At 35.9% G+C, this 16,431-nt stretch overlaps 1 protein-coding gene and 2 pseudogenes across 2 annotated transcripts; 1 reads left to right on the top strand and 2 right to left on the bottom strand.

Moving 5' to 3' along the window:
- Positions 1 to 6,388: 6,388 nt before the first annotated feature.
- On the bottom strand, positions 6,389 to 7,690 carry LOC132171211 (GDSL esterase/lipase At1g29670 pseudogene; annotated as a pseudogene). Its single transcript, XR_015911310.1, has 3 exons — positions 7,448 to 7,690; positions 6,690 to 6,936; positions 6,389 to 6,603 (listed from the first exon to the last, which is right to left on the bottom strand). The product of XR_015911310.1 is annotated as a GDSL esterase/lipase At1g29670 pseudogene (transcript).
- Positions 7,691 to 9,638: 1,948 nt separating this feature from the next.
- LOC148587396 (uncharacterized) lies at positions 9,639 to 13,746 on the top strand. The gene is made up of 2 exons (XM_088512589.1): positions 9,639 to 10,836; positions 12,147 to 13,746. Exons 1-2 carry the CDS (start codon positions 9,639 to 9,641, stop codon positions 13,742 to 13,744), a joined length of 2,796 nt encoding a protein of 931 aa, XP_088368715.1. The 3' UTR covers positions 13,745 to 13,746.
- A 145-nt stretch (positions 13,747 to 13,891) lies between these two features.
- Positions 13,892 to 14,489, bottom strand: LOC148587395 (GDSL esterase/lipase At4g18970 pseudogene; annotated as a pseudogene).
- Positions 14,490 to 16,431: the final 1,942 nt, after the last annotated feature.

Below are 16,431 nucleotides of genomic sequence, written 5' to 3'. Positions count from 1 at the left end.
TAATAAATGGTTGATAAGATGCATTGTATGATATGGTACACTAGTACGTGCGTTATAATGGCTATGAGCTTACTATATAGACTTGATTCTATGGTCAAATGTGTGTGTTGTTATACGGGCCTTGGATCCAATTGTTGTTCATGACCGGCGTAGCCATAAAGGGTGGTCACTATAAGACGTACATCATTAGTGGGTCACCCGAGGTCGGACTCAGTCATACCACTAGTGTTATGGACTGTAGCGTACAAAGGTCGGGGCACCGGTATTGTATCACTGGTCCCTCAGGACAGGATCAACACTGTTGAGAACGGGTAATATCTCGAGTAGACCATACATGATAGTATGACCTATAAATCATTAGTTTGCTGCATTAAAATAATTAGGCGATTGCCGCCTGGAGTACATCACTCTTTTATTAGCCAAACAATATTTTAATGGAGTATTAACGAAGAAAACACTTCTTTTTAAATGTTTATCAAAATTGCACGTTTAATTCTAGTTAATAATGAGCTCATATCATACCCAAACGTGATGTTTACTTACTAAATTGTTAGACTTATGCTGTTATTACTCTTATAGGAAACATGTTTCTAAAACTCAAGAGTGGTACGAGTCCCACTACAAACTTTGTTTTAAGATTTACATACTGTTATCAAGTTTGTTTATCATTATTGTTAGATGCTCCATGCCTTTGAGTTTGAGGATTTTACTTGTCCATTTGTTGATTCAATAGTTTCTCAGATTTATTTCACATTCCTATGCATTAACTCTGAAAATGCTTAGAAGAGTGATTCTCCATTTTGCCACAAGTTCTTTAAACTGAGGTAATTGTCAGTAACCTTACCACGTTAGCCTAGGCTAATTTTGGGGGCATTACAAGAAGGATGCATGACAGGACTATTAGGACTTTGAAAAATGTCCGACATGTTCCATATTTGAAGAAAAATCTTATTTCTTTGGGTACTTTGGACTCCCTTGGATACAAGTATTCCAGTGAAGGTGGAGTAATAAGGGTTAGTAAACGCTCATTGGTTGTGATGGAAGGTAACAAGGTTGATGGTCTCTACTTTCATGAGGGTAGTACGGTGACAGATTCAACTGATGTGTCTTCTTTAGATAGATTCAGCAGTGTTAGCACAATAGAGTGAGGAGGAGGTGTAACGCTCCCAAATTCGGCCTTGACCAGTCTGGTAGGGTTATTGGCAATTACCGTAATATAGCTAACTAGTAGCTAAATGGGGAACCGCCCCTCTAACAATCATCAGAGTTAATGCATAGGAAGATGAGATTAATCAGAGAAATCTAATAACCATAAAGGAAGCATATTATCCTCGAAACATGGGCATAGAGCAAATAGAAATAATAATCAAACCTAGTAATAACATGGAGATCTTTGTCTTAAACAATTTTGTGGTAGCAAACTCAACACTCTCCTCTTCCTATAAAGAGGTCTCCTACAAGATTTAATAGCCGCATAAGTCTAAAGACTTAGTAAATAAACCTCACAATTTGATATGACATGAGCTAGTTGTTATTGAGTAGAAATAAGTGCAGTTGCACAAAGGTTTGAAAGATGTGTTGCCTCTTATAATACACCGTAAAAATATCATTTTATTGAAGAAAATGGGTGTACTCCCAATAGCAATCGCCTAAGTGTTTTAATGTAGAAAACTAATACTTTAATATGTCATAACTATCATATATGGTCTACTAGAGATATTACGCCTTCTCAGCAGGTTTGGCACTGTCTCGAGGGACCGGTAATACAATGCCGATGCTCCGACCATTGTATGCTACTGTCCATAATATTAGCAGCCTGACCGAGTCTGGCCTTGGGTGGCCCACGCTACTAATGATGTACGTCTTGTAGTGACCCACCAATTAAGGTTGCGTCGATCACGAAATAACCATTGGATCCAAAACCCTTATATCACATCTATACACACGTTTGACCATAAAATTAAGTCTATATAATAAGCTCATGACGATTATACTGCTCGTACCGGTGCACCATATCATACGATGCATCTTATCAACTAGTTACTAGGTTATTCGAAAATGTAGACATGCTTATATTATAGGCGTGCTCAGTAATCTAACATATCACATGTTTTTAAGGAAAACCGTCTTAAGTGTTTACTTACCTCATGCGCTCGCTTGAATCCTCCAACATCACAAATCCCTGCTATAACGAAATACGACACATCGTTATATGTGATGTGGTCTTTTTGTGTGCAAAAACATCAATAATAAAAATTATCACTCGCAATAGAACGAATCCTTGTAGGATAGGGCTATATAAATGGTGTTGAACCTCAATGACTGCACAGGTGTTGTAATTAAGTTTGTCAAGATTGAAAGTAACTCAATTTAAAGAAAGTTGATTTATTTTTGTTTTCTAAAAATAAATACATAAAAGTAAATATACATAGTAATAATGAGAGAAAGAATAGAGGGTTGATTTTACCTCTAATCACATAACAATGGTCAATCATAAATTAACAAGGAAAATTTATAATATGCATGATATAGGGCTCTCACTCAAGTAGTCAAGAAAATACCATAATTAAGAAATAAGTATAATCCATCTTCGGTTGGCATGGACCGTCGACCTAACCTCTAAATGTAGTACAGTCCATCTTCCCTAGGTATGGACTTTCAAATTGCTTAACGAGTTACAAGCAATCAAGGGATAAGCATAACTCAACTTCGGGTCGTACGAATTGTCTACCTAAATTACACTAAGCTAGGGTGTAGAGTAATTCGCCTTCCCTAGGCATGACCTATCAAACCCTCTATTCATATGTCAGTTAAAATTGTTTTATAACAATCATTCATATAATCACAGAAAATATGAAGGATTGAGTTTAATTAAGATAAAAAGCTTTCTAAGACAAGAGAAGAATTTTATAATGATTGAATATAAACTTTAAAACTAAATCTCTAAGTTATACAACCATCATGCATATAGAAAATTCCTAAATTAAAAATAAAATTAAACCATTGTTACTTGGAAAAGGCTACATCAACACCTTACTACGAGTTTAGTTGCTCATGGTAGTGCTAGAATGGCTTCCTGGCATGTTCATCTTCTTTTCAGCCCTTCAAGCCTCCAAGAAGATATTTTCTGTCTAAAACTAAGCATACCTCTCTTCAAGGCTTACAGGCCTATTTATAGGGAGTAAAACAAACTCTAAAAGCCCTAGAAATCCCAGAAAAATTGTAATTCAGTCTCCCAGTTAGATTGGGAGACCTAAAAAAAGTTTTCCTTATCAATTTCATTATAGAAGGGATTTATGATGTAAGAGGACTCATGCGAGCGCACGAGGTAAGTAAACACGTATGACCGTTTCCTTAAAAACATGCAATATGTTATCTGACTAAGTACATGTATTATATGAGCATGTTTATATCTTCGTATAACCTGGTAACTGTCTTAGTAACTGGTTGATAAGATGCATCGTATGACATGGTACATCGGTACGAGTAGTATATTGGTCATGGGCTTACACTATAGACTTGATTATATGGTCAAACATGTGTATGAATGTGATATAAGGGCCTTAAATCCAATAGTTACTTCGTGACTGGAGCAACCTTAATTGGTGGGTCACTACAGAACGTACATTATTAGTAGCGTAGGCCATCCAAGGTCAGTCAGGCTACTAGTGTTATGGACGGTAGCATACAATGGTCGGGGCACCGATATTGTATTACAGGTCCCTCGGGACAGCGCTAATCTTGCTGAAAAGGGGTAATATCTTGGGTAGACCATATATGATAGTTATGACATATTAAAGCATTAGTTTTTAGCATTAAAATACTTAGGCGATTGCCCCTGGAAGTACAACTCTTTCTTTCAACAAAATAATATTTTATTGGTGTATTAACAGAGACAACACCTCTCCTATTTTAAATCTTTGTCAAACTGTACGTTTATTTCTGTTAAATAATAAATGGCTCATGTCATACCCAAATGTGAAGTTTACTTACTAAGTCTTTAGACTTATGCAGTTATTACATCTTGTAGAAAACCTCTTCTTGGGAAGAGAGTGGTGATGAGGTTGCCACTACGGAATTGTTTAAGAGAGACTTCACATTATTATGAGGTTTGATCAGCTTATTATTTATATTAGTTGCTTCGTGTCTATGTTTCGAGGATAATATATGTTTATTTTATGGTTATTAGATTTTTGAGATTTATCTCATCTTCCTATGGAATGACTCTAATAATGCTTAGAGTGGCAGTTCCCCAGTTAACTACTAGTTAGCTACATTGTGGTAATTGCTAGTAACCCAATAAGACTGGTCAAGGCCAGATTTGGGGGTGTTACAATGACACAATGGATAAAAGGGTTCAGGCATAAGTTTGGGTATTACCTAATGGTTTGAAGACTGGTCAGCAAACACTCGTGGTGGTCCCCCAAGCGAACACTCGCACTTAGGTCAAGAGCATACGTTCGGGTGGTCTCCCTAGCATACATTTGGTCAGAGAGTGGGTGTCTTGGGTTTTGTCTGAAAGAGCTTAAGGGTTTGGGCTACTCATAAGGGGTTTAGGTTTTTGGGTTATAAAACTATGTTTTATGAAAATGTTTTGTCACTTTGTAGTAAATTATTATCCTTTTAAAACTTGTATTTTATCGGGGTGTTAGAGGAGGAGTGTTTCATGTCGCATGTACTTTACTTTAGTGCATTTGGGAACATCATGTATGTGCGAATTCGTCTAGATGTTTCACACATAGTCAGTGTTGTTAGTCTTGGTAAGGTACACTTCCTGGCAGTGAAATAGATACTTCCTTATCTATGGAATGCTACAGATGTTGGTTCAGTCTTTGGCAGAGACAGTGGTTTAGAGTTTAGTGTCATTGGGTTTGTTGATTCAAATTATGATGGTGATCTGGTTGTGACACGAGAAGATATTGCATTAAAGAAAATTGTCTTTGAGCAAAATCCAGTGGATATGTTGACTAAGCTAGTTTCGGTTCTCAAGTTCAAGAGTTGTTTGGACTTGATTGTCGTTTGTAGATTATGATTGTCTGTGTAGGTGTCGGAGAAGAAGTCATGAGGAGATTTGCAGTTGGGGACTTGATGAAATTCAAGTTAAGGTGGAGATTGTTGTTTATGACTTGAATTTTCAAGTCATCACTTTTGTAGTGTGGGCCCAACATAGTCCTTTTATTTCTTGGATTAGTTCTGTGGTGTTTTTGCCTTATTAGTTTTCTACTCCAATTTGGAGTCAACCTTGCACCACCTATGAGTACTTCTTATGCAAGCTGATTTTGGAGTGCTAATTTGACCACTTCAAGGCTTATAAAAGGAGCAACAATTCAGCCTCTGGAAAATAAGCACTGCCAAATAGAAAGAGAGGTTGTGTGATCTCACTCGGTATTGTAACGGTGTTTGTGCCTTACGGCACTTAGAGAAACTAGTGTTTTTCTTGTATTAATTTTTCTCTCTTTTGTGTAGAAGTAAGATTTGGGTGTATTGGCTTTGAGTATTTTTTTTTCCTACTATCTTTTACACTCCATCTTTTGTTAGTGAATTTTCTAATGTTGTCTTCGCCAGTGAATGTAGGCTTATTAAGCCGAACCACTAAAATCTTGGTGTCTTGTGTGGTTGATTTATTTTTTATTATGTTCTTTTTTGCTTCTTTGGGATCCTGAATTTAGTTCTGTCCACAACAAGAATTTTGATTATGGAATATGTTGTATACCTAATACAACATATTGGAAACACAAGAATTTTTTTACAAGATTGATTTCATAAAAGGTTAGCTATTCTTGAAATTAAGTTTCAAGTTTATGCCTAAAGAATATGAAATTGTGCAAAATTTTCTTAAGAATTATTTGGTTAGCAATAAATGATTTTTTATTCTGTTTAAATCATTTGATTGCTTGTGAGTTATTGTGACGATTGAAAAATCATACAAAGGCGGTGGTACCATGGTTGAAAAACTAAAATACCACATAAAGGTTAATTATGTGTTTGGCACATAATAATTTTGTTTCTAGCTACTCTCTAGTTTTGAAAATAGTTTCTGTGAGACTACACTCATAATCATATTCAGTCATTAAAGAGAATATCTAATAGAGGAATCAATTTCTCAAGAATAAGAAAGAATATTTTCATCCATTATCAATTTCTCAGGAATAACCAAAAGTACCTAATGATCGTTCTTTTCATTGTGAATATATTTTATGTGCAAGATTCAATGGTTAATTTGAAAAAAAAGATATACGGAGATGCACAAGAAATGTAAAAAGATAATTTCTGTAAACTCTATTGCTTTATTAAGAGTACGTAATAGATTCGAGGCACTTGGAACACAAATCCAAGCAATGTTTTATCATATTATAGACTTGACATGAAAATCCTCTCTTCCCATGTCCTACACTTGTGCGAGTTGGTTGACATCAAACGGATAAACATCACTTGAAGACTGGGCTTTGTATGCTCTTTCCCCATACACCGCATATAGGGCGTCAGTCGGATGGACTCCGTCCCAATATTTATAGTTGGTCCGATTACTGCATATCTTTCCAAATGGAACGCATATTAAATTTAGCAATGTTTCACAGCAGGAAACATTCGCAACCTTGGAAGCTGACACAAAATTCCATCTCAATCTCATTAGTACTAAATCTATAAAGAATATATATTATGAGATTTGATCAGGCAATATAAAATACCTATAGGTGGGATGGACTCAATTCCAGAAGCATTTATGAAGATGGAAGTTGCATTGGTTAGATTGGTATTGAGTTGAGCCACCAGTGATTTAAGCCCAACGTTGAAAAGTTGGGTTGTATTGTTGATGTTGTCCACACATGCAGAGCCATTGCTTCCACTTCCACATGAACTCCGTTGCATTGGAATATTACCTAACGCAGTCAGGCCGAAAAGGGCAAATTTCCTTGCCCCAGACTTGTACAAAGTCTAGCATCAACATAGGCATTAATTAGGAGATAATATGAGAACCTTTCATTACACTCTCAACTATTAACGGTTTTTCAATCCTAACTTCTACATTTACAAATTTTCAATGTTAATATCTCACGTTTTGAATCTTTTAATTTCATCTATTTGTTTCTTAAAATGCCCAAAACGTCCTTTATTTTTTTTTAATTTTTAAAAAGTGAAAATTTAAAATTAAAATTCTGGTGACCGATGACCACACCAAAGGTCTGTGATCCCCTAGCTAACCGTGGGTCACCACTATTTTGAATTTTCACAAACGGGTCCTGCATTCTAGGCATTTTAACCAAAAAAAATTAGTAAATTAAAAGGGGCCAAAACATAAGATACTGATATTACAAATTTTTAAACTTTAACATTATGATTGCAAGACAGATTATATTCCGAGGGTGTAAGTGAAGTTCGCTAGAGATGTATATAAAAATAAATAAATAAAAAAAATAACAAAGTATGAAGAAAGCGTGGTAATTACCTGTAACTGCTGAGATAATTGTTGATTGAGAACAACAGCATATTGTTGTGGAGTGAATATGCGGCTAGTAGTGTAAAACTGTGGAAATAAGTAGTTGGTAATGTAGTCGTTAGTACCTATTGCAACAGAGAATATGCACTTGCTTAGGTACTCTGCGGTTGACATGTTTCGGTTTCCCAACGTCTTGTTGATCTGCGACAACGTAATTTGGTAATTTTTCAACTGCATATCCATGCTTATTATATCACCCTGCAATCATAAGACAATGTTTTATGTTTTTTTACCCAAAGATATGACACCGTTGCACATGCATGTGAGAAGCATTTGAAAATGGAAAAGCTATTGCGAAGAATAGAAAAAAAGTAGAATCATATTTCTCAATTTGGTACCAACACATTTGAAAAAAAAAAAAAATGAAGCATTTCAGTAATGATTTTAGGTACTTTCATTTCCATAAAATTGGTACACAATTTTCTGAGGAGAATCCTCTCCATTTTAAGTAAAAAGGAAATAAATTATGTCATGGTACATATGAAGGCTCCATTTTTAGCAAAAAGGTAATATCGAAACACATAATCACTCGAAAGGGATGGGCAAGGAAAGTTAGAGCTTAATTTCGAAGAGGTCAGAAGGTATAAAATTTAAAGATTCAAAACCAAGCTTTTGAAGTTTTTATTTATGATTGTTTATTCGTCTATATATAGAATGACAATATTAAGGAAAAAATATAAAAAAGCCTTCCAAACTATCAGCCGTTTGCAATATAATCTCTCAATATTCAAAAGGTACTAAAGTAGTCCACAAACTACAAAAATATATCAAAAATGCCACTTATTTTTTTATATTCTTATAATACCCCTATTTTTTTAACAAATAAAATAATAAAATAATTGTAAAGAAAACCAAATAACTTGTTTTTTTTAAAAAAAATAAAAACCAATGGGCTAATAAAAACAAGTTTTTTTTTTGGAATAAATAATAAATAATTAGTCATTGTAGTTGGTCTAAATTACAAATTGCTTCACGTCGTATTAAAGTAAAATCAAAGGTACGGTTCTTGAGATATTCCAAAAAAAAAAAGGGTACTAAAGTAGCCCATCAAACTACCAAATTGATTTTACTTTAATACGACATGAAACAATTTGTAATTTAGGCTAACTCCAGTGACAAATTATTTACTTATTCCAAAAAACAAAAACAAAATTTTCCCATTGTTTTTTTTTTTAAAAAAAAAAAAAAATTGTTTGGTTTTTTTTTTTACAATTATTTTATTATTTTATTTGTTAAAAGAATAGGAATATTATAGGAATACAAAAAATAAGTGACATTTTTGATACATTTTACGGCCGATAGTTTGAGAGGCTTTTTTATTTTATATTTTTCTCCTACATTAATAAAATGTGGAGGGACGCAAGACAAATGACTGATGCTATTGGAAATGGCAGCTATAATTGTAACGGTCTTAAGGTAGGTAGTAAAATTTCTTGTTAGATAAGTTTTGATCCGCACAAAAGACATAACGATTTGGCATTGTTTGTGAGAGAGATGCAATGAAATAAACATACATGTGAAATCCTTCATGGAGAAGGGGAGGAAAATATTTTCACAAATCCCAAGGCAAAGAAGCTAAGAAAATATTCTTTTTGTAATCATTTTTAGAAAGAAAAGTACAAGTCGGCAATCATATTTTAAATAGAAAATGAAAGTGAATAACTATAATTTTGAGTCTACCCTAAAATTCACAATGGTGATAATAAGAATGGAATACAATAATGATTATTATATTGTTGAGCCGTTTTGCCGACACTAAACAGCCACGCCCTAGCTTCTGCTCCGGCGTTCCTCCACCTCCTTGTGAGGCATAACCACCTCCTAGTGAGGCTTATCCATCTTATTGTGAGATTAATTTTTGGGTTTCTCTCTTGTTACCTAGTCTCTAAACCTTCTCTTTGTAGCTCTGTTTTTCGCTGTTTTGGTATTCTATCTGGTTTTCTTCTTGGCTTTCTGGTTCTTTACAATCACTCCTCCGTGGGATTCTTTTCCCCAAGATTCTTCTGGATTGTTGTATGGCCAGCTGGATTTTCCTGTTTTCTTCCACGATGCGTGTGGGTGAGAGGGCTGGTTTGTGTGATTATGTGGGTTGCAATCATCCTGTGAAAGGTTTTTCTTTTTCTGATGGTCCATCACCTCAATGAAAGTCTTGGCCTGGAATAGTCGCGGGTTAGCTCGTGCGCCGACCATTCGTGCTCTACGGGCGTTGATCAGGACTCATAGACCTGATCTTATTTTTCTGTCGGAGACTAAAGTTGCTTCTGCAAGATTCCAGCCCTCTCTTTTTCATTTGGGTTTCTCTGGTTGGTTAGAAATCCCTCCGGTCGGATTAAAAGGTGGGCTTTTTGTAACTTGGAAGCATGGTATTGAGATTGAGCCTGTTAGGCTTGATAGAAGTTGTATTTCCTGTTTGGTATTCTCTGATCCCTCTCATTGCCCTTGGTTATTCTCCTTTATTTATGCACCCCATATTGCTGAAAGGCGGTCAGTTTTTTGGTCTGAGTTGACGAACCTGGGGAACTCCTTTGGTGGGGCTTGGCTGTTATTGGGTGATTTCAACTCGGTGCTTTCTCCTTCAGAGAAGAGTGGAGGCCGTGCTTTTGGCTCCTCTTCTCAAAATGATTTTTTGGATTTTGTTCAGTCGAATGCATTGATTGATCTGGGTTTTGTAGGCAATAAGTTCACTTGGAGTAATCACCGTTCTGGGTTGGCTAATATTCGAGAGAGACTTGATAGAGGTTTAGCTAATCAAGAGTGGGTGCATCTATTTCCCAATGCTCTCATCAATCACTTTCCTGCCACCAATTCAGATCACTGTCCGATTTTGTTATCTACCACTGGGTCGTATCAAAATCTGCCTAAGCCCTTTAGATTTGAAGCTTTCTGGACAAGGGATAAATCCAGTTACTCAGTTGTTGCTGGTGCTTGGCTAGAAGAGGTGGAAGGCTCTCCAGCTTTCTCTTTAAGCAGGAAGTGGAAGTCTACTAAAAGTGCATTGAAGGTCTGGAATCAGCATCATTTTGGACACATTCAGTCTAGGATTAAATCTTTAATGTCTGAGATTAGTATAATTCAATCTAATCCTCATTCCCCTGTCAATGCTGCGAGAGAGGTGGTTCTTCAAGAGTCTCTTCAAGAGCATCTTTTGAGAGAGGAAGTATTGTGGAAACAGAAGTCTAGGGAATTATGGTTAACTTGTACTGATCTCAACACCAAATTCTTCCATGCCTCAACTGTTTGCCGTCGCAGGTATAATTCTATCTCTAGTTTGAAAGCTTCTGATGGTACTAGGCTATGTGGTAGAGATAATATTGGCTCATTCCTGGTGAATCATTTTAGTAATCTGTTTTCCTCTACCAATCCTAATTTTGATGATAGTCTTTCTGAGCTGGTGGAAGAAGTTATTACTGAGGAAGAGAATGTTTTGTTGTGTTTAATCCCGGATGAATTTGAGATTTTCTCTGCTATCACTGATCTTGGTCTCAATAAGGCACCGGGTCCAGATGGGATGACTGGGCTTTTCTATAAGTCTTACTGGCCAATTGTGAAATTGAGTGTGATCTCTTCGGTCCAATCCTTTTTTAGGGGTGGTTATATGCTTAAAGAATTCAATCATACTAACATTGCTCTCATCCCTAAGGTTGATAATCCATCCTTGGTGAACCATTTCAGGCCTATTAGTCTCACCAATTTTAACTACAAGATTATCTCTAAAATCTTGTCCAATAGACTCAAACCTCTCTTACACAAAATTGTGTCTCCTACTCAGTCAGCTTTTCTCAAGGGAAGGTCCATTCATGATAATACTATTTTAGCTCATGAGTTATTTCATACTATGAAGAAGAAGCAGGGGAATGGTGGTCTGATGACTTTGAAATTAGATATGGAGAAAGCTTTTGACTCGATGGAATGGGAATTCTTGCTGAAAATCCTTTCCTTACTTGGGTTTCACACTACATGGATCCATTGGATTAGACAATGTATAACCACTTCCTCATTCTCTATTCTTTTGGATGGTGCGCCTTATGGAAAATTCTTTCCCTCCCGTGGCTTAAGGCAAGGAGATCCCATCTCTCCTTTTCTCTTTATATTGGGCTCTGAGATTCTTTCTAGGTTAATTTTACGGGAAGAGCAATTGGGTCACTTACATGGTATCAAAATGGCTAGATTGAGCCCTTCTATTTCACATTTGTTGTTTGCGGATGATGTGATATCTTTTCTCGAGCCAATGTTCGCGAAGCTAATGTGATTCTTAATTGTCTTTCTACTTATTCTCGATGGTCTGGTCAGTGTATTAATTTGGCTAAATCAGCAGTGTTTTTTAGCAAGAATTGTCGACCAGCCTCTAGAGCTTCTATTAATGGTGTGCTTCATCTTGCTCCTATTCCAGCAAGGGCCAAATACCTTGGTATTCCTCTTTTCATGAATCGTAAGAAGAAAGATACTTTTATTGAGCTTAAAGATAGGATTTTTGCTAAGATTTCGGGTTGGAAAGCGAGACTTCTTTCTCAAGCTGCTCGAACTACTCTGTTGAAATCAGTTGCCAATGCCATTCCCACTTATATTATGTCTCTTTTTCTCTTGCCGAAGTCTCTTTGTGCTGATATTAATGCAGGTTTGAGAAAATTTTGGTGGGGTTTTCCCCAAGATAAGAAACATAATCTCTCATTTCTTTCTTGGGAGAGTATTTGCAAGCCCAAGGCTCTGGGTGGGCTTGGGATTCGCTCTATGGAGTTTATGAATAATTCATTGCTGGCTAGATTGGGTTGGAAGATGACTATTAATCAACCTCTTCTTTGGGTTGAAGCCCTCCGGGGCAAGTATCTTGCTAATGGTATTTCCTTTTTAAATGCCCCTTCTAACCCTTTGTCTTCTTGGCTTTGGAAAGGGTTGCTGAAAAATAGGGAGCTGGTTTCAAAAGGCGCTTGTATTTCTATTACCAATGGTGGGAATGTTGGCATTTGGGACTCGCCATGGATTCCTTTGCAGCCTGGTTTTAAGCCCAAACCGAATCCTAACTTGGTTGAGCTTCCTGATTTTTGTGTTGCAGATTTGATTTCCTCTGAAGAAAGGTCTTGGAACAGACATCTTCTGCAGGATCTTTTTGACTCGGCTTCTGTTCAAAACATTCTCTCCATTCATTTGCCGCAAATCAACTCTTTTGATAAGTGGATTTGGGCTCCTTCCTCAGCTGGGCTCTTCACTGTTAAATCTGCCCATGAGCTCTCTTTTTCTTCTGGTGGTAGGTTGTCCCCTTTATCTTCAGAAGCTTGGCATGCCCTTTGGGGTTTGAAGCTGCAAGCTAGACTGAAGCATCTTCTATGGAAGATTGCTTGGAATATTCTACCTTCTCGGGGCAATATTGGTCGTTTTGTGACCATGGCTGCCGTGGATGCTTGGGTTTGTCCCTTTTGTAAAGGTCCCCTAGAGACCTTGTCCCATATTTTTTTGAATTGTGACTTGGCAAGGATTTTATGGAGATCCTCTCCGTGGCCTCTTAACACTGCTGTTTTTTCTTCTAGGCCTATTTCAGATTGGATTCTTGCTATCATTTATCCAGTTGATTGGCTGGCTATTCCTAAGGATGAAGTTAGAAGTTTTCAATTATTTGCTGCAATCACTTTGGATCATATTTGGTTTTCCAGGAATAAATTGGTTCATGAAGCTTTACAACCTGTTCCAGCCAAAGTGATCAAGCTTGTTCTCTCTTCCTTAAATCTTCATCTCTCTGCATGGCAAGATTCTGCTCTATCTTCTCTTTGGGTTCCTCCAAAGCCTGGTTGTCTTAAGGGCAATTTTGATGTGGCCATAAAGGACACTTTTGCTGTGGCAGCTGCAACCATTAGTGACTCCTCTGGTAATATTGTATTTGCGGCTTCTAAGAAGCTTTCTAATTTGGATGTCTTACAAGGTGAAGCTACTGCAGCCCTTCTTGCTACTAGATTGGCCATTTTTTCAGGTTGTGACAGATTTCATCTTGAGGGGGACGCTCTTCTGGTTACCTTGGCTATTAACAATCCTTCACTTTTTGAGTCTTGGAACTTTGCTTCTATTGTTTCTGATATTAGGCTAAATTTATCATCCTTTCAGAGTTGGTTTGCTTTGAAAGTGTCTAGATGTGCCAATTACCGTGCACATGATTTAGCTAAATGGGCCGCTTCCAATCTTGTTTTTGGAAGCATTCCCACAGGATCTCCCATTCTTTCTTCCATTCGGATCAAGAGTGGTAAAGATCCTTCCCTGTAGCCTTTTACCCTTATTCAATTAAAAAAAAAAAAAAAAAAAAAAAACTATAATTTTGAGTCTGATGTAAATATTTTAAAAAAGAAAGTAACAAAAATAGAAATTAAAATATTTTTTAGCTAAATATTTGCCAAGTTGAATGTGTATGCTCTATATATTGCTAGCTTGATGATGGTAAATTCCAATAATTACGTAGATTCTTCCGGTTTCATTGTGAATTCCAGCTGAACCAGATGCATAATTGACACCTCTCAATAGTTCCTCGCCTCTAGCAGTAGCAAATGATGGGATGTATTCATCGAATCCCAGATTTTGAGCTGTAATGAGAGAGTGATCAAAAGCATCAGACTTTGGGAAATCACGAGAAAGTTCAACACAACCTTAATTAAGAATATATAAAGGCAGAAAAAGTGGTTTAAATTTTTAGTTTATGCAAAAATAAACTTAAATCTAAAGAAGAAAAAATTATATATGAAAGGGCAGAATGCAGACCAAGGACATCGAGCATATTCCGACCGTTGGAAAACCTTCCTGTAGGTCCCTTGGGGAAATCAACCCCATAGGGTAAATAATTGGCTTTTGCCAATGTCAAACGATTGTTGTTGTTCCCATCATCCGACAAGGAATCCCCAAACACGTAGAGACAAGGTACTTGTGGATTTCCAACTGCATTACAATGTTGTTGCAAGTTTGATAGCAGCAAGAAAATAAGAAGCATCCAAAACAATGACTTGAGTTGAGATGCCATTGACAGTCAAAACAAGTAAAGCTTAAAGGATCTGATAGATTGACGGTGTAGTACAAAGATGAACATGAGAGAACTACTTATAGCCTCCACCAAAGTTTCTAGTGAGCTACTAAATAAAAATAAATTTTTGAATATAAAGAATTTGATAGATTGGCCCCCACCCAAAGTAAGTCTACACATCCTCCCCCTATCCTATGTGGCTATAATTTGTCGTTAATTCCAAATAATACAATATTCAAAATTGGAATGGTTGATACGCAACCCTTAAGGCAAATTGGTGGGTAGATTACAATATTCAAAATTGGAATGGTTGATACGCAACCCCTATGGTAAATTGGTGGGTAGATTAATATCATAGGGACATTACAAATTGAGTGATAGATTGAACAAAATAAGTACAATTTAGTCCAAACTGCACATTGCATACCTTAATCAGCTTAGTCTAACATGCCCCATTAAACTAAAAAAATTAAGATAAGAAAAATAGAATAGATTGAATTTGATAATTTAGGAACAAAATATTAATTGCCTTCGTGACCTTAGCCTTAAGCTAAGCTAATTGATCATTCCTTTGTGGGTTTAATGGGGGAGTAAATCTATAGAGTAATGTTAGGGATCATCATTTTATTCTTTTTTTATCCTCCTAACGCTAATGTGACTTTTAAAATTACCATTAAATTTTAGATGAATCATACTTGAATTTTGATCCAATGGTGATTTTGAAAGTCATATCAGCTTCAGGAGGATAAAAAGATGGTACCTAGTATTACTCAAATCTATAAGTCATATTTATCAAAAAAAAAAAAAAAAAAATCTATAATACAAGCCAAGGTTGTTCATTTCCCCCCCCCCCCCCCCCCCCCCCCCTTATATTTGTTGATATGCTATGGGTACGTTTGTCATTGGCATTTCAAATAAAAAAAAGTTCAATTTTAAACCAAATCACATAAAATGAATTGTTTGGGATTGCATTTTTAAAAAATTACGATTTGAAAACGTAGAAAATTTGCATTTTTCAAATCGCAGGTAGTGAGATGCTTTTATGAAAACGCAGAATTTTAAAGGCTAAATTGTGATTTTAAATGCCAAACCATGATTTTACCAAATGGTTAATTGCATTTTTAAAAATCACGTTTTAAAATCCCACCTTTTAAAATCGCAAATCCAAACGAACCTTAAAATAAGTCTAACTTCAGTTTCATCAGAAATCACAAATGAGCAATTGTATCTTATTGATGGTTGTGGTGAAGTCTTTATGGTTCACAAGATGTGTTTTGGAATTGCTCATAAGAAGGTCCATGAATTCATTGTTTTGCAAATGGATTTTTTTGAAAGGAGGTGGGTGAAATTGAACAATATTGGGGAGCGAACTATTTATCTATCTCAAAATCGTGGCATTTCTTTTCCTTCGGCAAAAGAATTGGAGATTAAACCAAATTCAATCTACTATACGAGGTGGGAAAATCGACCCGTTTATGTTTTTGACATGGAAAATCAAACAATTTCAAGGTTTTACCCGGTCCTATTGTAAGCATTCAATACTAGATTGGATGATGATTTAGCTATGATAGGCTTACAAAAATTGTTATGATTTAATTAATGGAATTAAACTTTAATTTGAATACAAAGAATTTGATAGATTGGCCCCCACTAAGCTAGCAAATTAAGATAGGAAAGATAGAATAGACAGAGTTTGAAAATTAATGTAGGAAACATTTATTAAGGAAAAATATGAAAAAGCCCCCCTGAATTAACAGTCATTTTTTAAATAGCCTCATGAAGTTTAAAGTAGGCTAAAGTGGTACATCAAACTACCGAAGTATGTCAAAAGTGTCACTTTTTTTTATTATATTCTTATAATACAATTATTTTCTTAAAAACAGAAATAAAAATAAATAAAATAATAAAATAAAAAACTAAAAAATTAATTTTTTAGAGAAAG

This window comes from Corylus avellana, chromosome 2 (assembly GCF_965113065.1).
Source record: "Corylus avellana chromosome 2, dhCorAvel1.hap1.2, whole genome shotgun sequence".
Taxonomy (NCBI): domain Eukaryota; kingdom Viridiplantae; phylum Streptophyta; class Magnoliopsida; order Fagales; family Betulaceae; genus Corylus; species Corylus avellana.
Note: the sequence above shows the minus strand (reverse complement) of the source record. Positions and strands in the feature narration are given on the sequence as shown.